General features: G+C 43.7%; 2 protein-coding genes across 3 annotated transcripts in view; one reads left to right on the forward strand and one right to left on the reverse strand.

The window, feature by feature from the left end:
- LOC142557020 (uncharacterized) lies at positions 1-25912 on the forward strand. 2 transcript variants are annotated; one of them, XM_075668557.1, is made up of 10 exons: positions 1-187; positions 2045-2155; positions 2768-2866; positions 3945-4043; positions 6969-7067; positions 9560-9658; positions 10513-10611; positions 14482-14577; positions 16849-16947; positions 18254-25912. In XM_075668557.1, exons 1-10 carry the CDS (start codon positions 176-178, stop codon positions 18365-18367), a joined length of 927 nt encoding a protein of 308 aa, XP_075524672.1. In that variant the 5' UTR covers positions 1-175; the 3' UTR covers positions 18368-25912. The 2 variants fall into 2 exon arrangements, with proteins under 2 accessions (XP_075524672.1, XP_075524671.1); XM_075668556.1 differs by lacking the exon at positions 1-187 and having other exon boundaries at positions 1247-2155.
- Nse1 (SMC5-SMC6 complex component Non-SMC element 1) overlaps positions 25865-26337 on the reverse strand; it is a 9877-nt gene continuing 9404 nt past the window's right edge. Inside the window, exon 5 of the mRNA XM_075668558.1 lies at positions 25865-26086. Coding sequence (XP_075524673.1) covers positions 25961-26086 — 126 coding nt within the window. The 3' untranslated portion in view covers positions 25865-25960. The remainder of the gene's footprint in view (positions 26087-26337) is intronic.

Raw genomic sequence — 26337 nt, forward strand, 5'->3', positions numbered from 1 at the left:
CGACGACTCGTCTGCTGTTTTCCAAATGGCTCTGCCTTGACATCACAACAGCGCGACGTCTCTGCACGCTCATTGGGAAGAAATGTTGCTGTTTCAGAGTTCCTGACAGCGCGTGCCGACCTCGAATTCCGAGCGCGTTTCAGAGCGGCTGCCAGTGGAGAAGGTAGAGCCGAACATGTCCCTAAAGGTACGTACGCGATCGCCAAAGGTGACTCCGCGGGTTTCTGCTCAAACTCATGATATGATTCGAGTAGCAACATAACGCTAAATGAACCTTCTACAATCATTTAGTTTTGATGCTATGGTGCAGTGATGCTTCAACGATTATATTATACAGTTATTGCAATACACCAGGTAACAAGAGGCTACGCGCAGAAGCGTAAAAGTTGTTAATGTTAAGACCCAATATGTATTTCATTTTTGACGCTTTTCCGTTCTACAAGTGTTATCTGCGAAGCTCGTTCAAGATATGAGATGGTCATGAAGCACAAACTTTTGCATAAGCACCAAACCCGTCACAGAACGATGAAGCATTGGTGGTATCAACACTATAGTGGAATTGTACGCTTCTTAAGAGCATTTCGTTCTGACATTTGGCCTTTACACCACTCCGTATGTCCGTGCTTGAGAGTACAGTTCTATGTCGACGATTACATTTGCATATGCATGCCCTTAGTGTATGTTAAAACATATATGCTTGTGCGTTCGCAGGAATCAACAGCTATCTAGCTTCACTGGCCACCTGTAGTGCACAGAAACTGCCCTGTCCGACGCCGGTGCTCACTGAGGCGTGACAGAGTAATCACAAATAAATTGTGAATATAACGAAGTACAGAAAATTTAATAATTTTTAAAGCTATATCACATTATTTTGGAGGCATGGCACGGCCGGTGAATATGGATGCTTGTGAAAAATCCTGACGTCTGTTAAGTCCACTGCTGATATCCAAAAGCACGATATATGTCACAGCAAAGTCGTGAAGCATTTCGTGCGTTTTAGCTTGCGTCATTTCAATAAATTCACACTTACAGCGTACATTGCCACATATAATGGCAAGCGTTGCTTCGGTTAATACATTTTTTTTCTTAATTACCTTATTCTCTGTCATTCGAGTCACTGAAGACACCATATGACTATTTTCTCTGCCCTTGCTTTCTTATGATTCTCCTTACAAGGATACTTCGCCTTAAGTAACTTTGTAATGCAGCGAAGCGCAACCGTCAGTACCTTTACGTTTTCTTGTTGGAACGTTTGTTTCACGCCCAATATTATTTCTTCCCCTGTGTCCCTAACAGCAAGTTAATTCATGCGTTAAATGCTTCGAAATCCTGTTCTGTTGCCAAAATGCTGTTTTTCCATGCGCTGTTTTTCGCAGAAGCTCCTTTTGACACCTGAAGGTCGTTTGTTACGCAGCAATTCACAGTGTACTGTTTGGGTCCTTTGCCAGAAAAGCAGCCATCTTCTTTCTTTCGCCACGAACTGCTTTTTGCTAACTTCAGTTTAAAAACATGTCAATCATTTTGTGTCCGTAATTTCGCTGCCCTCTCGCTTCCGCTACCTTTCCCTCCTCCTCTCTTAAAATGGTTTCGCCCTTGTCGTGACGTCCCTTCCCGTGCGTCACGCGAAGCGGCGCTACTTCCGATGTCTGCTTGCTGGATTTTTAGCGCCTAGTGTCGTCTACGCTGACGTTCCCTCCAGCCGTGTATGTGTCGTCGCGAAAGGAGACAGAAGAAAAGACGTGAGCCGTCGCTCGTCCGAGCCGCCATCAGCGGTGATTGCGGCGGCAAACCCGGGCCGTATCAAAAATACGCGAGGCCGCCGTCGCCATGAGCCACCCGGCTCGCCAGGTCGACCCGTCGTGCGTGCGTGACGGGCTCACGTACTACTCCGCATCCGTCATCGCGTCGTCGAGCTGCCACCGCTAGGTCACTCTGTTCGTGAATCGTGTGAACGCTGCGAAGGGGACTCTCACAAACGGCATTTCCAATGAAGATGCCTTTCCAGGGTTTCGCGGGCACGAACTTCACGTACTTCTCTTTGCAGAAGGAAACGCCATCGGCGCAACTGCTGCATTTGGCAGCGCTCCAAGGCAACTTGCCGCTCCTGGTTAGCGTGCTTGACAGCGGCAAAGTGTACGTCGACTGCAAGGATCAGGTGAGAAATCGAGACCTCGGCGCTGTAAATTTCGCTGCTACAACTGCTACTGAGTGGAAGCTAGCTGGCGTTCGTCGTTAGCTGGTCGAACGCGACGCTCTCAAGGTGATTCCGAGATCGTTGTCTGGGTAACTCCAATGAATCGGCAGCCGTTTTCTTGAAGTGTTGACGGTTCCACTTAAGCTCAACGTTTAGTTACTGAGTATACTCAAAGCTTTTGAACTACGTCGTTGAAAACCGTTGAAAGTTAGATGACCTTGTTGCATTATACTTTGTGTTACTGAAAGCGCTGAACCGCTCCTTTGGTGTGTTTCGTTAAGCAAGATGTTTGCAAATCGATACCATGTTTTACCTCGTCGCAGCGTGCATATAAGTTGCAATCTTACTTTGAGAATGGTGCTTGTCACGTTGTCAGGCCATGTCCGGATAGTTGACACCGAGCAGAGCTCACGAGAGTAGGGTCCTGCGATGGTCGACAGAGCTACTTTCGTTGCTTGCAATCTTAATTGCAGTTGCTACGCGGAAGCGACGTTCTGTCGCCTAGCGGCACACCGCCACCATTTATTGCTTCTCATTTGGTAACCCCCCCCCTCCCCTTTTTGTTCATGACAGGAAGGAACTACTGCCTTGATTCTGGCGTGCGCAAATAACAACTATGACTGTGCCAAAGAGCTGCTCGAGCAAGGAGCCAACCCAGCAGCCAAGCGAGTTGTAAGTACTCTGACACTATGACAATCTCTCAACCAAAATGAAGGAAGCATGCACATTTCTGACTCTGACAGTCGGAAGAGTAGCACTGTCATGACACCTCCGTTGTCATCACTTGCCCTTCAAATCCACTGACAACGGTCCCTCCCAGGGGTCTCCAAGTACCTCCTTCCTGCACTAACTGAACCTGCCCAGTGTCTGCAAGTTTCCTGATATCAATCCATTTAACGGTGTGCTGTCTGCCTTTCTATGACCACTACTCTTAAACATCACTGTTTAGTGTAAGGTGCCTTTTAAACCAACTTCCTAGCTGTCTTGCCCACTTTACAAACAAATTTAGCAACATTTGGGTATATAAGCTGGGTATTTTAGTTGTGGAGTCTTTTTGCAGTTAGTGCACAAGAAATTTAATGCTTACTTTCCAACGGAGTAAAGCAGTCTAGAGGTGCGTGACAAGACAATTGCAATGACGCAGTCAACGATGAACACATACTGCTTTTCTTTCTCTCCACAAGCAATGGTGACATGGGACACACTCCAATATGCTCTCACTGAGCCATCATTATTTTTATCTGCTGTGATAGATAATATGTGGCAGGAAATGGCATCTGCCTAATCGCATTGCTTTTATATGTGAATGCGACTTATTGTCATATGCCTTCGCACCCAATTCATTAGCATTGCCTAGATAAGCTGAGGAGTGTCTCTTTACTGTTGCTAATGTCATTGCATTGTTCTTTTGTAAGCCACTTGGGACAGCTAACTTCTTGCATGTTTTTGTATGATTCCTTTTATGCACATGTTGAATCTGCTAATAAACGTTTTCTTGCTCTGCAGCAATTCAAATTGTGCACTTATGAATCATTGGCTGCCAAAGGGCAGCGAGTGTCGTTTTATAAAAAATAAGTAAAAAGTCGAGAAGCATCCCGAATGGATTCTTCAAAATGAAGTCTTTCGCTTGTTTTGAGCTGTTCTTCTGCAAGCCTTGCTGAGCGCTTTGGCTTCTTTTGAAGTATCTATCCACTGGTTTCCCTAAAATCATCTAGTCACCCTACTAAGCAGTGCACTGATGTTCTTGCAGACTGGAACCACTGCTTTGTTCTTTGCTGCACAAGGGGGCTACTTGGACATTGTCAAGTTGCTCCTTGAACACAACGCCCCGGTAGACGCTGCTAGCGTGGTGAGTTTCTCACAGAAAGCAGCTAACCCCATTTCACTCTGTTTGTGTCATTCATCTCAGCAACTGTTTGTGCAGGGGGGTGGGGGTATTCTGTAAGGGTCCACCTAGTGGACATGTCCATTTCGTCTGCTGTTGAAGTTTTGATTGGCTGGGCTGGTCTGCACGTCCGCAGCAGTGAGGTGCCACAGCCAATCAGCACTTCAGCAGCAGACAAAACGGACGTGTCCACTAGGTGAACTCTTACAGAATACCTCCCCTGGACAATAAAAGTAGTCTTTATCGATGTAGTCTAAAAGGGTCCAGAGACATTATCTCAGCCACCAAGCATTGTGCCACAATGAATTCTTACCGTCCCGAAGGGAATGCAAAATGAATGAGCTAAATAGACACAGGCAAATGAAAGCTGCCTAACTTAAAGGGTCCCTGAAACAGTTAGAACAAATTTTGTATACCCGTAGGGTGCAGCTACAGTAAAAAATTCATGCCACAATTTAAGTGAAGCGTGCCATATTAACAGCGGAGCTGTTCTGAGTCATGCCTTTGCCGTCTGGCGTCCGGTGTCTCACAGGAGTGCAAGTTCCGGAGCTCACTGTCAGAGGGCGCGCCAAGGGTAAGAGTGGGGCCTTGCTGGTATAGGAGCGGGCCAGTCAGAGGGCACTCTGGGGGGGGGGGATCAGACCAATCAGAGCGCATGTATGGGGTAGGAGAGGGATATAGGAGCAGGTGTTTCGCCGGCGCACACCCTTTCGCGCCATAGATTCCGCTCAGCATGGGCGGCAGTGGGAGCTCGCACAAGAGCGGCAGTGCCGATATGCAAATCCCGAGCTTCGAGAGCGAGAAGCGCAAGCACAGTGCCAGTGGAGGGAAGCTGCTACTGCCGAAGATCGAGAACGGGAAGCACAAGCCAAGCGCCGGTGGAGGCAAGCCAACCCCACTTTCAACAGAAGGCAACCCAAGCCAAGCGCCATCAGAGGCAAGCTAACCCCCAACTTCAAGAGTAGGGGGCCGAGCAGAGACGTCGCCGCCGAGGGTGCCGATTCGCTGAGGGTGCCGGAGGGTGCCGATAGACAGTTCAAGAGAGAATTCCTCGACCATGAGTGTGCCCACAGCTGCAAGGTGTGTGATAAACTGTGGTTTGATCACAACCTCGCACAACTGAAGAGTGTACGCAGTCCAGAACCGAAGCTCGAATCTAGCAGAACAACGACAACACAAAAGACTTTTATGAAAATCGCACTAAATACCAGTTTAAACTTGAAAAAACAACCACCATATTTGCTGTTTTGACAGCTTTCACTGCATGGAACTAGCTTTTCTTTAATAGAGCTATGAACGATTACAAGTTACCCTCTTCCCTAGCCATGCTTTTTCTTCTAAACTCGTTTGCCTTGTGATGTGGGGCTAACCTCCGGTTTCCCTGGCTTTGCATCATGATGTGACGTTCTTTCGTCTACTTCCATTTGTCTTGGAGTCAGCGCACAGAGCCTCTCCAACCTCCCCGCTAGCCACCTTGCCGTCAATCCCCAGTGAGAGCAATTCAAGGAGTGCGCATTGCAAGCGTTGTGTCACATTTCCAAGCATGTCCGGTATTTCTATAACGGCAGGCGAGCTAGGCGTTTTTACAGATGCGCGGAGACATAAACTAAAGCCCCTCCATACAACTACCGCTGTGATGAAGGGGCTTTAGTGTAAACCTGAGCAGCCCACATGGTGCAGCCACCTGGTGGCGCAGAGCTTATCAAGCCCAACACAGAGCTACTATTGCTGTAACCAGGTGTAAAACATCTTAAGCATTTAAAAAGTCATGTTCACAACTACGATCCTGCCGAAAATTTACATTAGCAGCAAAGTAGAATACACTTGACGGGTGGAGCAAGGTGCTGGGGAGGGGCACTGGCCTCCCAGCTATTATAGTTTTCTCACATCAGTTCAGCCATCCGTCTATTTTGATTTTTTCATGCAACCCAGTTATAGCAATCATCGGTTATAACAATAGAATTTTCGTGGCACTTGAATATTGTTATAAGTGGGTTTGACTGTATACTATACCCGCGGGGGTGAAAGTTTACTGTACTTCTGCTCCAACTTTATGTTTATTTGGGTGAAGTTGACACGTTGAAATGTTAAAAAAGTATTCGAAAAATACTTGCATTTATGAATAGTGACTATTTGATTCAATATTCAGAAGTTTCGAATATTCGCACACTCCTAAACATATGTATTTGACAAAAGGAAAAGTATATGATGTCTGTGAGTGCAGACGTCCTAGAGGTCGGCAAGTATGGCACATTACATGTCAACTAGATATATTCAACTCCATGCATAAAAACGCTGCCCAATCCCAGTTCTAGTCGAATTGTGTGGTTTAATGTTCCAATGCAACACACAGGTTTTGAGAGAGTGTGTAGTGATGGGCTCTGGATCAATTTTGACCACCTGGAGTTCTTTGATATGCACCATATTGGAATTTGTTTCTTTTAGTTTTGGTTCTTTGGTTCTTTTCATAGTTTCTTAAATTGAATCCGGGAGAAGGCTCCTCTTAGTCAGTTAAACTATCTCATGCCTTGGAGTAAACTTTTTCGAAGCTGTTTCACAGCTGCCAGGAATGAAAATATTGGAGAGATGTGGAAATCCATATTTCTTTATAATCTTTGGTGCAACTCTTGTGACAGACAGAGTTTTAGTGACTGGAACTCAGTGGCATAATTACCTTGCGCATTGGAGTTATTATGAAGCAGGCTAGCGTTTAGGTGCTAGATAACTAGTAGATGTCTCTAGCTGCCTTACCAATATTACCAGATGCTAGATGTAACCCACTAACATTATTCACAGTCTCCGCTCACACGATATACTCTTGTGGTGTTTGTGGACAGCCGAACCAAAATTCAACTGGCCGTTCATCTGGCTTTTTTTTTTTCATTTTAGGATGGTGGCACACCACTCCTTGTTGCCTGTCAATGCAATCACCTCGACGTCGTTGAAGAGCTAGTCAAAGCTGGAGCAAGTATTCACACACAAATGTCGGTAAGTTTCTCACTTTCGCTCCGTCTGCTAGTTTGTTAACAATTATGCCACACTCTTTAAATAAGAAAAGCCAGTTTCCTTAAATAAGACAGTTCTGCGGGGGCATCTTTTTTTTTTTTCTTTTATTTTCAGCAACGCAATACGAACAGTGGCAGACATGGGCAGATGTGTTGCGAGTCCAACCTTGAGATAATTAATTGTCAACTACTAAGAAGGAAATCTAAAACATTTTCTTATTAATATCAGTGTGTAAGAAATACATGCTTATAACAATTGTTGGATGCAGTGAAAGTTTTTTCGTGTTGTATGCCACTTTTCAGGTTTGACTCTAATCACTGATTCAGTAAATAATTATGTAATACTCGAAAATGAACTTAATAATTATGACTACAGTATAGGATATACTCTAGTTGCAGAATTGAAGCCAGTTGGTGCTGAAGGCATGCCTTTGGTAGAAATCCTGGAAGTACCTAGACCAGTTTTGAGATATTGCCAAGTGTACTTATTTATCTTTCCTGGTGACCGTCTTTCACCTACTAACAAATGTGCAAAGTTATCGCCCAGCATAAGGCGTGCCTTTCTGTATCGAAAGTTTTTTTAATGTTACTGCTGGCTTTGTCTGTTTTGTATGTTGTCACCGAACATTGTGTAATCGGATTGTATGTGCAACAGGAATAGTGTAGTAATTTTTGGCTGGTACGCAAGCACCAGCGATTATGCTGGAGCTTTTGGCGAGCCATGTATAAATAGCCAACGTTTCTGACCAGTAGGTCAGATTTCAACGATCAATGCCTGTGCTCATCGCTATCATTCTACCTCGGTGTAACTTGTTCTTGTGGGCACAGGTTCGCCTAATGAAGTCTTAGTTTTGGTGGCTCTCCATGTTGTGACAACATGCTATCCCAAAATTTGCAGAGGAACACATTGGTGTCTCAATTGTTATTTCCAAACTAAGCCTTCCTTACACTCTGAGGGACAAAGCTGCCTCAAATACCAGTGTACTTCATGATTGATTTTGGAGGCTGTGATCTCGAAACCGATGCTAATCACAGGATTCTTGCTATGTTGTGTTGGGCACAGACCGGCTTCAGTTATGTGATTGCAGCATTGCAGTTGTAATTGCCTCAACTAATCAACTGGTTATTAGCACATCCTCGATAATTAGTGCTCATCACATGATTCAGTGATGTCTGCCTCTTAACTATACATTTTATAAAAAACTTGCATCATCATCTCTACTGCATCTTCTTTAAAAAATCAGCTCTCTCTTATTGGAGCAGGAGCTGCATTCTAGGCAGATCACTAAGGGGATGCCACTTTCTGCAAAATTGGATTGATTAAGATAGTTGGCAGAATGTCCATCACTCCGGTGAAATGTTGCGCAACACCCAACATCACGCAGAAGTGAGAGCATCCCCAAAAGTGATTGCATGGACATATAGTTTGAGATTGGTGTGCCTGTGCCAGATTACACCTTTTGCTATTGTAATTTTTCTTTCTTTATCTTTTTTTTCCTTTTTTCCCCGTTTTTTATGTGTTTTTATTTGCTGATGCAAGCTTTGATATGTCATTGATGATGTTTATTGTTGGGGGTATGCAAATACTAATGTTTGAGACTGAATACAATGTGAATTGAATAGTGCCCAAGGGGTTTTATACTCCTTCAATATTTTTTTATAGTGAAGTTTTTCTCGCTATCAATATAAAACAAAAGTTGACATCCCAGCATCTTCTATATTAGCAAGTTTCTGTTATTGAACAGCACATCATCTAGTATGCCTTATCAGAACTTCCAATGGAGCATTATGAACAAATAAGCAGGATTCTTTGGAGAATGTGTGGCTGTGTATTATCAGAAGGAAGTTCAAAAGGCAAGGATAAGTCTTGTGAGCACATTACTAGCTGTGCATAATTTTGAGACTAAAACGGAAATGCTTGTTGACTACAGCAATAGCAAAGCAAAAAAGCCATTTTTTTCTCTAGCTGTAATGGTTACTGCAAATGGTGCCATCATTACATCGAATAATGTTACAATTAAGCTTATTCAAATTTAACTTTAAGAAAACACCGCTGCAGCAACGATATATAGTACCAAACGATACCCATTGCCAAATGTCATGCCTGGGTGAAGTTTAGCTGTGAATGATTGCGATTTAGCTGAAAAACTCTGGCTCCCTGAGCAGTGCAACACACACTGCATAAACTTCTGTTCTTTAGGTCTGCTTTGTGCCAGGGTGAAATTTCGTTCACTTTCGCCCATTACACGTTTAGTCGTTTACAGCTGGCGACGTGGAACAGTGGAAAAGTATTAGAAAAAAAAAATCGCATTTCATGCATAGTGGCTACATTGGATTCCAGGGCCAAACCGGATAGGGCAATATTCTATTCATTATTATTGGAAAGTTTCACGCATTCACGCGCCCCCGTTTATTATCCACCGTTCCCTACCTTGCCTGAAGTGACAAACGTTACTGGGGTGACTTTCTTTGCAGGATCGTGCCACGCCACTTTTTGTCGCTGCTCAGAATGGACATTTGAAGCTTGTTTCCCATCTCATCTCCCTTGGTGCAGATATCAACGTGAAACGGACGGTATGTCCAACATTCTTCAGTCTGATAGGACAACTATGTATCATATGAATGATGCAAAACTGGACGTAATTCAATTTGTGTGTCACTACTAACAGATATTTATACAATAGTGATGAAAGGAGGAAGTATGTCACTAGTAGTACAGCGGGTGGATCAACAAAATTTAATCATATTCCGAGAGACAGCACAGAAGAGAGACAGATCTTTGCAACACGATTGATGTCGCCAGGAACTAGATAGCATTATGCAGTAATCATCTACTAGGAATGTAATTGCAGTCGAGCCTGCTTATAACGATTCCAAGTTATAACGATTTATCAGTTATAACAACCGCACTTCACAGCATTTATGATTTTCCAGCCTTGCCTATTTAAACTGCATCCTGATATAACAGACATAGTCAAAAGCGCCGTACTATCACAACGAACACATCAAGCTTGGTAGCACGAAAAGGAGGGTGCACATGAAGTTTAAAAGCACAGCAGCGTGCCCCCCGCTCCGGTGCAGTCCTGATGAAGAGACGACCGCCAAGATGTGCGAGTGACGAGGAAGGTCACTTGCTTTCAATCGTGCTAGGGTAACCACGCTTTCAAGGCATGGTTACCCTGAAAGGTTACCCTCAAGGCATGGTTACCCTCAAGGTTTAAGGCATTCAGTGATTCACGCCGCCAGAGTGAGCATGAAAACTGCATGACCCGCCCCTACCTGCAAAAGCGTGCAGTACCTATTGAATGTCTGGTCATGACAACAGTGAAACCTTTATGAATTGAGCAGTCAGTTTAACCCATGGGGGCTTGATGACTGATACACTGTGAAAAGGATTTTCGTTAACATTGGCACGTCCTTTTCTTCAGGATGGTGCCACCGCATTGTGGATTGCATCCCAGATGGGTCACACTGCAGTGGTTGCCGAACTGCTCGCACATGGTGCCGAAGTCGACTCCACGCGCCATGTGAGTCACGCCGTCATTCTGATCCTGCACTGGTGCACAGATGGAATAGTAGTGTTAGACGTGACGGTTACATAACTTTTTTCTGGCACTCGCCAGCTCGTTTAATTTCTTGGTAGTGTCGTGGTAAAAAAGAAGAAAAAGAAAAAGACGCACTTTGACAGTGTCTGCTTGGCCCTAGTTGAACTTTTTGGCTAAGATGGACTACATTAGGCCCCAATGGCCCAAACACTGAGGAATAGAACATTTTTTTTTTATAATAGTAAATTAGGGTCTGCGTATTGACGTCCCAATTAATGCTGGGTTTTATGTGAAATACTAAAAATTGAGTTTTGAACCTAACTTTTTCTTCTGGTAATCAGCCTATTACTGTCTAATTTGCAAAAGTAGAATTTAAACACAACACTTTATCAATATAAACTGATTTGGTGTTCCTCTTTATTGGGCCCTTTAACCTCCTAATAGCCAGCACTTCCCAGCGACTGCAATGATTTACATCATATGGACATCTGCTGCGAGGATATCGATATCCTAGGGATGTGTCTAATACATCCTGTGGACCTCCCTCACACGATCGCTTGGCCGCACTTTCCGTGTCATGCTGTGTACATTTTACAAACATGTACAACGTACACAGGGGCCACAGACATGATAGCTTTAGACAGTGATTCGAATCGACGAGAAAACACAATTCTCTTAGAATAAACTCAGACAAAGCTTTTTGGAGGGCAATCTATTCATGTATTAGCTGCACTAAGTCCATGTGCAATATCCTTGGGACGTTCATTATTGGATATCCAAAGATGGACATTCGAAGGATGTCCTACTTCTCTCTGAAAGGGTGCGCTGACATGGAGACATGATTTGGATGTTCCAAAAAATGAAGTTTTTTTCACTGAGTTCTGACAAAGAAACAGTACCAAGACATCTCTTCTTTTTAGCTGTTTGGCATCTCACATCACATTTTTTCCACTTTGAACTGTCCCTAATTCAATATGTGCTTGCTAAAGTCATTAGTGCCGTCTGCTGCATTGTGCGACGTCTATGAAACAGTTCTATACATGCTCAGTTCTTTAAATACCAGCGAGGCAAGTTTATTTTAAGCCAGTGATGTAGGGGTATTCAAATAGCTAAATATTTAATCGAGTACCAAATATTTTCTCATTACTGAGCAAAGTGAAATAATAAAAAAAGGATAAAGGTTGTGTGATACCTGGTAAAAATAAAATGAAAGATGGCAAGTTTGCACCATTTAATACATGTAATGCCATTCAGAATTGAAAACCCAGCCAACTGAGGAGATGGTAAATGAAGAACTGGAGGAGGACCATACATGCCGCAACGAGGATCAGTATGTCTCCAGATGCATATGCAGTTATAGAATGCCGTTGTTCTTTGATGCACCGCACATTCTCCACACATAGTGAGATTGTCGAAGTAATAATAAATTGCTTTACCTAAATTGAAGAACCCCACCCAGATTAAAATAAGCTGCCTAAAGGCGAGTCATCCTTCTTTAATGACCGGCGATAGCCGAGCAGAATTCATCTGCATCGTACATTTGGCTCAGCAGCTGCCGTCTGTCTGCTGCAGCTGCGGCTCTCCTGCAGGAGATTCACTCATAACAGTCACCACTTTGTGTGCTTTTCTCCCTGTAAAGCCCTGTAGGTGTTGCTATCCTTCATATTCAAACAGAAATGACTATTATTCAACAATCTTAAATAGTAAATTCTCTTATCGAAACTGTGAGTAGAATAGCGAGGACTATTCAATTCGTATTCAACAATTTTTAATGTTTCCGCACGCCTGCGAGAAACTGGTCTTGGACAGGAATGAATAGAGTTCTTCTCGGTTCCATAACTATTTTTTCCATAATTGTAGGATTTCATGTATGATTCTGTTGATAAATGCTTAGTCACAAGGTGCTATCCGACAGCACTGTTCTAGGAACCCGCGAATTATTTTCACTGGTAAGGCAGAAACCTTAAAGTTGCGGTCACTTACACACCGCTGTCGGCACACACACTCCAGGATTACGCGTCGCCGAAGGACCACTGCACGTTCAAGCACCACAAGCCTCCATGCGTACAGGGTACTGCGCCCACTCTTGCTCCGGCCTGATCTGCATGCTGAATCTCCACTACGCATGTGAGACCAGCAGGTCCTAGTTAGGGTAAGGCGAGCCTGCGCACACAGCAAGGGAGACCCTAGGCGAAGCTCTCCAGAGGGGACATGACAATTATTAAGCTGGGTTTCGATACAACATATGCTTAACAATACAACTGAATCGGAATCCAATTGCTATACACAAGCATGGCCAAATGGCCACCATTGGCCACTCACAGCACACCATGACATAGAGAAACAAAGAACCCAGGCAAGAGAGGCCGCCTATCCTTCAGCCAATGCCTGCCATCGCACATGCGGCGGCAGAGAGAATGGAAAGGGAAACGAACAAAGAAACAGACGAGGGCTTGGTCAGCCGGCACTGTCTCAGGACATGGAGACGATGAAAAAGTGTGCACACCCACCAAGGCTGGGACCCCGACGAGCCAAAGTAGCAGTCGGCCAAGAGGAACACATACACACCTTCCAACATATAGATGTAGTCTCCCCAGGCCCTGCCTTATGCATGCGTGCCAGGAGGGGCCCGAATCTCGCCAAAAATCTGGGCCAACGGGCAGTCCTCTGACTCCCCCACCCCCCCATGGGCGGTATGACAGCCAAGTGACTGTGCTTTGTGACTTGCTGCCATCCCGTCCAGACAGGGAGGCTAGAGACACGGAGCTCTCGGAGGCACAACAGCGTTGCACAGCTATTTTGAGCACTCGAAATCCCACAATGTGAAAAACGCTATTGCCTCAGGCTAGTGGTCTGGCATAACGCAGCTCCAACATTCTGAACAGTTTAGCACGCAGGGCCAAAATGCAAAGCATCATATCTTTTGTTCACTACTGTAAGTTAGCATTACTATATAGTGTTACTTTAACTGTAGAGATGTCATCAAGAGCATATGGAGCAGAATTTGCAGCTCAGCCTCAGTTAAATGCTTGCTGCAAGTTATCTGCGATGCACACAAGCTCTGCGAGTGACCTTCTAAGAGTGAGTTTAGACAAGTTCATACCGGAGCAAAGCTTTCTTAATAAACCCTCTCGAAATTAGCTGACTGTGGCTACTGCTGCTGTCTTACAGAATAGCTCGTCAGCAGAAAATAAAATTGTTGCATGTACAATGATGTGATTGAACCTTGAATCTCCCAGCACAACAGCCTGATCCTGTAATCATTAGCCCCTTCATAGTTCTCTCATGCCAATGCCAAGTAGCCTTTTGAGGCTATCAGTGCCTGTGTCGCATCATGTGGCACGTGCATATAACAATACATGCACACAACAGTTTTTATTTGATCACACACGCAGGAATAAAATAGGCAAATAGTAGTTGACCATATTACTGCATATGCCTCGCTTCATTCTTCTCTCGACAAGCATCGCCATCATCCTTGCGACATCACCACGTCAACGTCTCAAAGTGTGCATCCACATGGACTGCTGCGTGCATTTTGACACGGCTTGTAAACAGTGTACTTCCATAAACGTGGCATTTCATTAAGGTGATGACCTGTGGGGTGCATAAACATGAGCATTGCATGAGCCTACGCGTTGCTTGGGATGAAAGTGAGTAGTACATTTGCATGCATCACATTTAGTTTTATAGCATTTAATTAACCATTTCAAAAAAGGTTTGCTTCACATAAGTTGCAACAGGTGTATTGGACCTGGATAACCTTTTTCTATTTTTCTTTTTTTTACTCTCTGTCTTTTTTCTTTTTTACTTCACACAGCAGTGTTCTGAGCCCTAGCCTCTTTCTCGCAGGATGGTGCGACACCACTTTTCAAGGCAGCGCACAAAGGTTACGCTGGCCTTGTCGAGCTTCTTGTCAAGCGTGGTGCTTCGCTAGGCCTTCTGAAGGTATGTTACACACAAAACCTCCAACTTCTGTGCCAGCAGTTTGCATCTTATGTTGCTTTTCTTTCTTTCTTATTTTGTGGCCCAGGAATTGTCATTATAAATTATAAAGGGTACCATCGTGGAATGGAGCTCTGTAACACGTTTATTTGAGTAGTAGTACCTTTACTTTCACCGTTTCACAGTGGCTCGGCAGTGTCGGCATACCTGCCAACATTTACGATTTTATCCTAAAGCGTCTGATTTTGGGAGCTCCTGTACATTTGCAGTATTGACACCAATAATTTTAGTATTTTTTAGTCGCATCCAGTTTAGGGCGAATGTGAATTTAAAAGAATACAAAGCATAGTTGCTGAAGCTTAGAATGACTAAACCTTTTAGTAAGTTGGTAGGGATCCATGTTACTGAAAGGCAAACGCACAAGCACGGATACAAGTACAAACAAAAAAGAATGAAGGATAAAGGATGGTCAGCGTTTCTGTTGTCCGTCTCGTTCCTTTTTGTCTCCATGCTTGCATGCCTGTCTTTCACTAACACAGCCCCTGACCAATTTTCCCGACCGATTTCTCGGCCTAATTTTTCGGACCCGTTGGTTTATTCAGGCCCGCCGACAGAAGCGCCACCCGCTCAATGAACCAACTTACAAGGGCAACTGAGTTTTTGGTTGCAATTACATAAATATTTCGTGAGCAAAATTTCATGAACATTTCTGTTTGTCTACGGTGCAGAACTTTTTTTGCTGCGACTAAACAGTAGAGTGCCTGTTTACAACGTCAATTCAGAACCAATTCTTCACTATCTCGTGATAAGCAGTCAGCGCTTCGACTAATAAAACAGTTTTCGGTATTTTTCCCCAAATTTCAGTGTTCTTTTGGCTTTGACTCTAGTATTCGTCAACTGTTAAGTTGGCAGGTCTGCTGTGGTGTTCTGCTGCAGAGCACTAAGTCACATGTCAAATTCCTGGCTGCCACTGATGCACTCTGATGGGGGTGAATGGTGAAAAAACACTTGCGTAGTTGGGTTTAGGGGCACCAAAATTAAACCGGAGCCCCAGCTATGATGTCTCTCATTGCCACACTGTTGCTTTGAGACATTTAAGCACAATGATTTGACATTCTCTGCACTGTCTTTCACTTTTGATGGGCTGTCCCTGCTCTGGTTGATGAATGGCAATCCACCTGTAGATCACTAATCTGGTTCTGCAGATATGTACTTGCACTGTACATTTCACAGACTCTGGAAAGTGTCAGTTATGTATAGCATCAAGTGTGTGCGTGTGCTTGCATGTGTGCGTGCACACGTGTGCATGTTTCTGTTGACAATATGTTAAGTAAAATGTGTGCAACAATTGAAAAATGCAGCGATGTTTGGAATAATAAAGGACATACTGTAAATGTCACCAAGTGTCTTACATGCCACGAAGTCTGTGCGGTTTACAAAGTTCTAGCAATGTGCAGCAAAATGTAGTTCGGACATTCTCGACTGAAAGGCACACCATGTCAACCTGTGTCAAGACATTGTTGTCCCAGTGGATGCTTAGCAGTGCTTACGAATAGTGCTGAGATTCTGCTGAAGCATCGTAAACAGCAGACACATTAAGATGGAATTTGCAGACCTTCTGGTCTTCGGGAGCGCCCCACCTGCCTTTCCGGAGTGCTGCGAACCCCCACCCCTATTTCTTTTTTTCACTGATATGCTTGTTCATGACTTCTCGACAATTGTTGCAAGGAATTAATCTTTCTCACCAAGACTACCGAAGTGCAGAAGTAGTGGTTTTAATTGTTAGATTCAAATTCTGATGTAAAATTGCAACCAAGGGGTGATAAAGTCAGATTCATTTTGGCTGCTCATGTAACCTAGGAGTTCTGCGAACGGTATTCTAGGGCACCCTAAAATACTGTTAGCACAATGCCTCGGTTTCGCGGAACTCACTTTGGGAACCCCTGCTTTATGAAATAGTTCCCACGTGGGTGCATTTGCGACCCACCAATTTCAGTGACAAGTGAAGAGTTTGCTTAACCATTTGCCTCACGAAATGTGCGTTGATCTTTCTTGTTGCATTCTCCTTGCTCTACGCATGCCTCCTGTACCTGTTTAAAGTGATGATTAAAGCTTTCACTTCACTGTCAGTGCCTGTTTGTGCCGTTTCGTATTTCTGCGCAACGTCTTGTTTGTGCTCTAAACATGGGGTACACCACATCTCTGATGTGCCCAGTTGAACTGTGTTTAAGTGGTAGCATTCTGGTAAAATTTCTTTCGTTTCTTTTTTCCTAGAATGGTGAAAGTGCCCTTCACGCTGCAGCGCTTTTTGACCACCTAAGTGTGATCAAACTGCTTTTAGCTGCAGGAGCTGACCCACAGTTGAGGAACCAGGCAAGTTCAATTAAGCCTTTTCCTTGAATGCCTGGCGATGAGCCAGTACATTTATGTACATGTGAAGTGGTCACACAGTGCAACTGGTTGAAATTGCTACAGTCGTCAAAGAGCACCCACATGACCTTTAATATGTCAATACAGAGCACGTCATAAACTGGATTTGTATTGAAAAGGTGGTACGGCACGACAACCACTAAAGAGAAAAACGATTTCACCTGTATTAGTAAATTACGCTTTTACAGCAACAAAAAAAATCCGCTCATGCCTTGAGAAGCAGCTTAGTAAGCAAGAAAATCGCAAGGGAAGATTAATGGCAATGCTTCCTTGAAATATCTGCACCAGCCCACAGTGATGCTACGAATTGTGATGACATCTGCTCAAGAAATAGTAAATTTCTTGGTAAGTAAGAAAGGACTGCATTGTATACTAAAAGAGCCCAAGATTGAACATCACAAGTTTTAGGGTTAGTATTTAATGAGGCACAGTGTCCCAAATGCAAAGGCACATTTTGACATTTGTGTTATCACTGATGTACCAGTGCCAGAGTTTTGGTGCGGGATTCGAAGATGGCGCTTTGACCTTTGTCTTCTAGTAATCAACCTATTACCGCAAGATTGATGAAAATTGAGTTTTGAAAGAATAATTCATCAGTCTAATACTGAGCTATTGTTTTTCTTTAGTACCCTTTTAACCAAATGTTACTGGTAATAATCTTGTACTTGAATGACAACAGAAAGTGCTTGACATTCAGCCTGCTATCACTTGGCAGAGCATTTTCTTCGTAGTTTGAATTCTTTCTCTTTTGGACTTTGAGCCATTGCCTTAAGTGCAGGCCTCAACTTCAACGTCTTTAAGCCCATACTTGTCACACGCCTACCTCCCTTCACCAGGGCAACGATGGCAATATTTCGCCATTCATTTATGGCCAATTTCACTCATTTTACCAGACGAGCTATCCTAATTATCAGGAGTGCGCTCCGTTTCTCACACCAGAATTTTTTTAACTGTAGTCTGGCAGAGTGTGAAGCCATGCTTCACACTGGATCACAGTGGAAGTCATTACTCTCAGTTCACATGATGCAACGCACTCTTGTAGGTCGAATTCGTACCTCGGCACCAGAGCGACAAAGGAGAAATATATGTGATGCAACCTCTTCTAAAAGATACACTAGAAAACGTGTCCGCACTCTGAATCGAGCAGTGGGAAATAAATTCACCCTTGCCGAGCAACAAAAGCGTGCTCCAGATTACATCAGCGGAATTCCCTTTGCATAACTTATGTTTTGCTGTTGTTTGCTTGCAGGACGGAATGACCCCACTCGACCTCGCTCACGAGGCTTCCAACACCCAGATCGTCGACTATCTGAGGCAGCACATCGCAGCGCGTCGCCTTCCGGACTCGACGCGCGCCTCCTGACGAGGTCTCGTGCCCAGGCTGGAATGAAAACCCTAAAGAACTGTGCCACAGGCCCATCTATTTTGCCATCTTGCTCGTCTTGCAGAGACCTTTGCATCTCGGGGGCAGCGCGCTGCCTCAATACAGTCGCGTTGTGATGCTTGTACCGGCGTCGCACTTGTAAACCTTCCCATGCGAAAGCATCAATGCACTTTGAAATCAAAGCTGTCATTGAAGGCTTGAGAAGTTGGTATGGTGGTCATGTAGTAGCGCGTGAAGGAGTTTTGAAGCGTGGTTTGCTTTTTGCGATGTTTAAGGTTGTTCTCTCTGGCAAGCTGAAACTGTAAAGGTGCACCTACACAGCAGACCGGACTGTGGGCCAATTGGTCACGTGATATAAATGTCACACGCAGCATCCATTCTGCAGGCCAAAAATAGCAGACGGCAGAGCGTATCTACAAAGATGTTCTCGTGTTGTACATGACAAACTGACATTCGTTTGAGCGCGGACAATACTGAGCAAACAGCATATTGCAGTTGCTCCAAGGTTGCTCCAAGACCACCGTGCTCCAAGCTCAGTGGTTGTATATTGTATAAGTTCAACATCATACATCGCTGTTTATTTGTTAACTGATATTGCATGCAATTCATAATGTCACAACAAAAATAACCATACAGCTACTGCTTCTGCTGTGGGAAACAATGTAGGATAGCACAGGATGGTTATAGAAAGATCAGCTGTGTATTCAAAACACTTCAGCACACATGGTTGTAGGGAGTTTTAAACTGTTTCGCTAGGCCAACCGAGGCAAGCATGTTGGCCTATTGCCTGGTATGAAATTCAAGCTCGCATGTACAACGGTGTTGATAACTTGGCAAGAAGGCCGCTAAATTTAGCGATATTTTAGTCACCCTAATGATTGCCTTTATGGAGTTTTAGCAAGTTTTTTAGTGATGCCAATAACCAGTAAATTGCCCTGCTAAATTCCTGTGAGACTGTGGCCGATGTTGCCACCTTTCTGCTGTTTTATCCCTAGGAGCAAGGTGCTTCCATTTGTCTTTTCCATATGCACTTGCATTTGTCCCTACTTCTAGATATATTGCAGAGCTTGTTAGTAAGCTATCTGAGTGCATTGAAACTTGTTTTCTAAGCAAAGCACAGGCTTCAGACTAGATACCGTTTTGGAAAATCGTGGTTGTTTGCATTTCTCAGTTTCTGACCATAGGGTTGCCGCCGCCGGAGGTGATTTAAAGCTACAGTATAAAAAGTAATTAGGAATACATCTAGGGACATTAAAACGTAAAAAAAGGACAATATTCAGAGGAAGTCGTCAACATAACCACCACTTAGTGACTTCTTCCCCCCCCTCCTCTCCAAAAATGTTACTAACACTGGTGTGCACATGATTTCAGCTATACAATTTTTTTACCGATGTGCAACTACACATGATTCAGTGCCTTGCAGCTAGAAACTGAGTGCAGTATATAAACTTCATGCAAGAAGAGCTTAACTACAATTGTGCACATACATGTCTGTTCAACCAGTCAAATTGAAGTGAAGCTCTGTTCCAAAAACACGCCTATAGTGTGAAAAGACTATCTTTATCAACAAGCTGCTTGCCGCAGGACACGCGGCTCGTCTTGTAACTTGCACTTGAAAACTGGAGTGATATTAAGCTGCTCACAGTTTACGGGCAAACGCCTGCGCTCCCCTCACTTTATTGAACAGTGCTGTATGTCGTGCACTTTCGATTTCTTTAACAGTTACTTTACTGCAAACATGTGACTCTTTTTCTCAGAACTCGCTGGAGCTTGCATCGGAAAGACACACGTAGGTCAAACAGCACACCGAAGCAAAGCAATCGAAAAGGTTGAAGTGAAGGAACAATTGACGGGCAAACTAAACTGCTATTGATACTATGCATTGCTGATCTGTTGTTCGGCGCTTGCTGGAAAAGTTGGTACTCGAACAGGTCATGTTGCTTTCCCATCATATCTTGTCCCAGTTATCGAGGATTTTCATGAGCACTACTTCTGTTAATGACATCTCTGAAGTGAACAGCGCAAAAGATTCTACAAGTGAGTGACTGCCGCTTGTCCCATGTTTCGCGCTATTCCCTTCAAAGATGCTGCCTTACCAACTAGCTTCAGACCTTAGTTCTATTCAGGTGCACACTTGTATTACCTTAGTCAGTCATGGACAACCGTCGTGCAGTCACTGGCAAGTGTTTACAGGTCATGGCTTTGATGACAATCGTGACTTTGCTCAGTGGAGACACGGCGCCTTTAATTTAATGGATCACTTGGCAGGTACATGTAGATAAAAAAAGCTACTAGAAGCTAAAACTTTGAGTTCAAGGCTGTATACTCCAGCTCTGTGAGAATTTAGTCTATCTTTCATAATTCTTCTGTCCTGTATACTTTTGTAGCCAACTGCACATCAAAAAAAAAAAATTGTCTACTCAATAGAGTTATGACACCTTCGTTGTGAAATCCATGCTTGTGCGGCTATTGTTTCAAGCTATGCATTGTGCACTACAAAATGGTCACTCAAAGTAGTACGAAAACACCATACCTTACATGTTGTCCATGGGCATTCGCGATGTTTGTTTTGCATTTCCGGTGGTCATCCGGCAAATTTGGAACCTGAATTTCTTTGCATACATTATTCAGGTTTTCTTGGCATACCGTAGGTTGTGTGGATGAAGGGAGCCAGGCATAAATGGCTCAATTAGTTTGTAAATTGTTGGCTCATACACACTAAAAAATTAATTTGAAGGTGGAGTGTCGGCTCATCTTGGATAATGCATACTTCTATTACTTACACTTCTCATTCATTCTCATCATGAATGAAGCAACCAGCCGTGGTTGCTTAGTGGCTATGATGTTGGTTTGCTAAGCACGAGGTTATGGGACCGAATCCCAGCCATGGCGGCCGCCTTTCGATGGAAGCAAAAGGCAAAAACACCTGTGTACTTATATTTAGGTGCACATGAAAGAACCCAAGGTGGTCCAAATTTCTGGAGTCTCCCAACTACGGCGTGCCTCATAATCAGATAGTGGTTTTGGCACGTAAAACCCCATAATTTAATTTTTCTTAAATCATGGATGAGGCAAGCAGGTACTGCACCCAATTGTGGTAGCAAGCGAAATGCACTGCAAGATGCCATCTCTACATGAAATTCAGATGCGATAGAACCAGCAGTTTAGTTGGAAGCCAGAAGAGCCATACGTCACCACAACAGAAGTGCGGTTTGTGAAAAATCCATTATTCATAAAATAGCACAAATTGTAGGTACCAGGTCTTTAACATGCCAAATGTGAGTAATTACCATGGTAAAACACTCTGAAAAAAAAAAAGTTAGAAGTAGGCACAAACAGTGAACAAAAATATAGTTGCTTACACATTACTAAATCCTGAATGTGCATTAGGTGTCCCTACAAACATGTGGAATATGCCTGGTACGAACATTGCGTCACTTGCCAAACGCCCATGTGCTATATCTTCGCAATATTTGCTAACGTGCACTTAAATAATGAAGTGTAGTCACAGATACGATTTGCACACCATGCTTCAGTCAGGAGATAGGCTTTTTGAATCACTAATAATGTCTCAACTGATTTTGGTCACCGATTGGGACTGCGCTCTCACGATGAATGCAAAAGCTGATAACTATTTTGATAAAAGTGGCATCAACCAATGAAAGTTTTATCTCATGCCTTCCCTAGTCAAGTATGCACGAAACACAGAGGTCTCTCAGGCTGAAGAGGTCTACTACTTCGATTACCACTGACGAGCAGCTGAAAAGCTGATGATCAGAGCTTTACTCCAAGATCGGGTGAACTGTGGGGAAGGCTGCCAGCAAAACCTCGAAGGCCAACCGCAACATGATTTTGGACCGTGTAGAAGGTCTAGTTTCAGATAGCATAGACATATGGCAGTCTCTATGCAAAATGTTACGTTTTAAATATGAGTAGGTGCATTACAAAAAGTTTGTGAAAAGACAAGTTTTTTATACCTCAGCTGGCAAAGAAAGAAAAAAAACTGCCATTATTGCTTGCTAAACATGATGCAGAACCTGGAGCATACAAAACTGGCATGATGCCTCAGCATGACTTTGACATGCTGAAAATCTCCGAAGATACCTCGTGGGTTCTACATTGTGGCCCCTAATCACCAGGTGTTCATGTAATCTGTCAAGGCTGTTAATTAAAGACGTTTGACAATTAGCAGCTGTGCAGCTTTGCCAAGACTGTTTTGATAGCATATGCCACTCGTTTATAACCACTTCAACCAAAGTGGATTCTCATTACAGTTTGCCTTTAAGCTAATGAAACTTCGGAACCCAAATATAATGCGAGAATTAGATTTGATGTGCCAAAATCTATTTACAGAGGCTGCGTCGTACTATACATAAAATGATATGGTATTTCGAGCAAGTATTGAAGAAGGCTGATTCAGTTTTCACTTTTACACAAACGCGATCTGTGCAATATGTCCATGTGAAATTCAAAGAAACTGGTTAGATCGAACATTGCACAATTCTGACTGGTTCTTCATGTCCAGACAAGGGTTGACGTAATGCAAGTTGACTGTACATGAATAGCAGTGCATGTTTCAGCCTGCTTTACGTCATGAAAGTTGAGCTCTGAAAGCTCTGGAGAATTGCTATTTTTTTCGTGCATATATTTTCGCACCAAAGCACTTACGCCCGCCTAATAATGATCTTCCACACGAGCCGAAGTTTTTGCGAAATGTCCTTGTGTGAAATTCACGACGGACCATTATGTAGGCGAGATTTAACCAGTGGTAATGCTTGCCTACAAACACCAAACGGTCACATGAGTCTGTATAAACAGAGTGCCAATGCCAGTGGCGTGCTACAAATGCCACTGGCATTGTTTTGTAGGTGGCTTTCACACTCTTATTTTCTTGAAACAATATAAATGTTTATGTAGTTTTGCGTAAGCGGCATTGTGTGGTATGCCACTGCGAAGTGTACCGGCATTGCGTAATGCAGTGCTAGTTGCTTGCATAATGTGTAATGCCCTTTTTGTGCTATGTGATGCTGTGCGACGCTTTCCCATGCAATATGGAGCACCACAGCAGCATGTAATTATTTGTACATATTTCACGCACGCCTACGAAAAACTTGCCTTGCCGCGCACTGCTCTCCGAGAGACCTTTGCAGGTGGCTTTCACGTGCGAATTATTTTTCTTCAACAGAGATAAACTCTCGCATAGATTTGCGCAATTCTTTCGTGCCTCACTCTTGGCGTCTTGAGTGATTTCATGCTTATTTTAGCGAATGTGGCAAAAAAAAAAAAAAAGGAGCCCCACCTATGTGTCGAAGACTACAGTCCTTATTCAGGCACATCAGATGAAACAGAAACTCCCCTATTCTAGTTTTTTACGTCTGCAAAGGACAAATTCTCTTTCAGTGTGCGAGTGTAAACGTGTGCGCGTGTGTATGTGAGGAGGAGCCTGCCCACTCGGAAGGCAAATTTCAGTGCCATAATCCCTGCGCATTGTACAGAAGGCAGCGTACATTATTTCCAGAGTGCCAGCCGTGGAGGAGTATCGTTTACAATATTTCCGATTGCCCTGTTAAATGTGTTGTCGTCGAGTTTTGTTGTATGTCGCGTGTTGTGTTAATTTAAAAGCTGCCTACCTTCTGTTATGCTATGCTGGTGTCAATTTTTTTTTCTCGAAGGAACTGAGGCACACTATGGAGTGCTGGGAGCAAACAGAATGTAGCTCCAAAGCCTGATATTGAGATTGCTGAAAGCCTTCTAATCGTCCCACCTAAGCTGGGATTCCTGGTCAATTCATCCATGCAGTAATTCCATTGCACCTTAGAGAGGCATAACTGTGTTTTGACTACCTATACATAGCTAAGGCAGCGGCACAAGTATTCAGAGCACACAAGCCATGAAGAAAATGGGAAGGGGTTCTTCTTGATGGTTAACCCCTCATCCAAAAGATGCTGCAATAGAACAGTGGTGTCATCTGTCATTACTGTGGTGAAAACAGTGTTTGCTGTAGCCATGACAGATGGCGCCACCACTCCAGTGCAGTGGAATTGGCACATTTTGAGTGGCATTGACACGACATGGCGAAGCATTTGTGAGTCTTGGGTAGATTACGAGCAGCAGAACCCTAGGACTTCCGAGGGGTTTAACTCTGTATGCACCTCGCCGTTCTTGATATGTGAATTGCTTGGGCTTGCGTGCATCTGTGAAGGTTTATTGTTATTAATGACAACAATGCCTTGAGCATCTTCTGTCGGGCAAGTTGTTTGCCGCACTGCCAGAACTTGACACTATTATTTATCATTATCTGATGTATAGTTGGCACTAGGTCTGTTCCACGTGCTTGTGTCGACACAGCAGACTTGCAGAAGCGGGGTTTAAATGGCACTTGCACCCGTGTGCCGAGTCTGCTGTGCTGCTGCTATGCACCTGTACATCTGCACCAAGTCAGCAACGACAGAAGGTGCAGCAAAACCGTAAACCAGCCCTGCACCTTTCGAAACGAAACAATTTGGTTCAGAGGATGCCATCGGTACACCGCTGAAACGAATAGCAACGTGCGGCATCTCGTAAACTGGTTTAATACGGGCGAATCGAACAGACGTACAATCTTCATCATATCACCCTGGAATTCGCAGCCCACATGCCATGTAAAATCTTAGCACATCTGTAGACACGCTTCCCCACTTGGCAATGTGTGCATTCATATACATACAAAGCACAGAAATCATCTCGCGAAATTATTTCCGAATGAAGGAAGTTTGCTGCATTTAAGGAAGAAAACAAAATGCTACTGGCAGCAAAATTCTAATCCAAGACCTTGAATTTCTTAACAAAAGCTGCAAAAAAAAAAAACCTTCCATTATTGGCAACAAACTACAATAGGCATTTTTTTTTATAAAGCTACAGTTTACCATCACTTGTTTTGAGGCACACATTTCCTTCGCTGTGCTCGTTTAAGTTGCACTGCTTTAGTTTACCCTTACACTAACTCATCTAGCCTAAACCAAGATGCTGTCACCTCACCCATAGAGCAGCACATGGCTCTGATGAGTACTTAATGAACAGCACAGGAAATTTTAAATCTTGCCTACTGATGCACTTAGTTTGGCAATGTAGACGTATACTTTATGGTTAACCATGCGTCTTCATGCAATGCTATCAAGACTTATTTTCACTGCACTCCACATTGTTTTGAATAGGTAGGACCACACAGTGGCTTTCCAGTGAACCAATCAACACAGCCTTGAAAGCACTAGGTCAATAGATGCTGGGTGCAGGAAATGATTGTGGAATTTTATCTCGGATTTTTTCAATGATGTCGGCATTGCAAGACGACTTGTGCCATGTGGCAGAATAAAAAAAAAGTTTTTGTTATATACTTTTTCACTGAAAAAAGAAAAACCTGCTGTTCACAACCAATTTTTCATGCAGTCACTTTGATAATGAAGTGGTCACAGTCATTTCTTTCTTTGGCTCATCATGTACAGCTTACTGATCCTGTCAAGCTTTATTAAATAATATGTACATCAATTTCAAGCAGTGTCTTCTAGCAACTTGTGTGTCCCGACAGTCTTCTGACTACAACTCCCACGGCTCGTCGCAGCTTGGACAGCTTCCGGATGTGTGTGATCTTTTACGAAAGATCTGCGTTGCACAGTGACTGTGGAGCTTGATGGAGCAGTTGGGGTTGGGACAGAGCTCGCCCTGCAACAACAGAAGCAGAGACGTGTTGTGACAGTGCCAAGAATGATGCGAAATTCACTTTTGCCTCGACATCAGGTACGCACAGAATCATCTGTTTTGAGGTCCTGAGATCAAAGCTCGCAACCCTGAAACAATTTGTATCCGTGAAACGGCCACAGACTGGTTGCACCATTTATTGGAAATTGGTTAAACTAAAATTTGATGCTGGGTTTTGTTTTTACATGACAGATGACGGGATGAAGCTTATTGGC

Source organism: Dermacentor variabilis, chromosome 9, assembly GCF_050947875.1.
Source record: "Dermacentor variabilis isolate Ectoservices chromosome 9, ASM5094787v1, whole genome shotgun sequence".
In the NCBI taxonomy this organism is placed as follows: Eukaryota; Metazoa; Arthropoda; class Arachnida; order Ixodida; family Ixodidae; genus Dermacentor; species Dermacentor variabilis.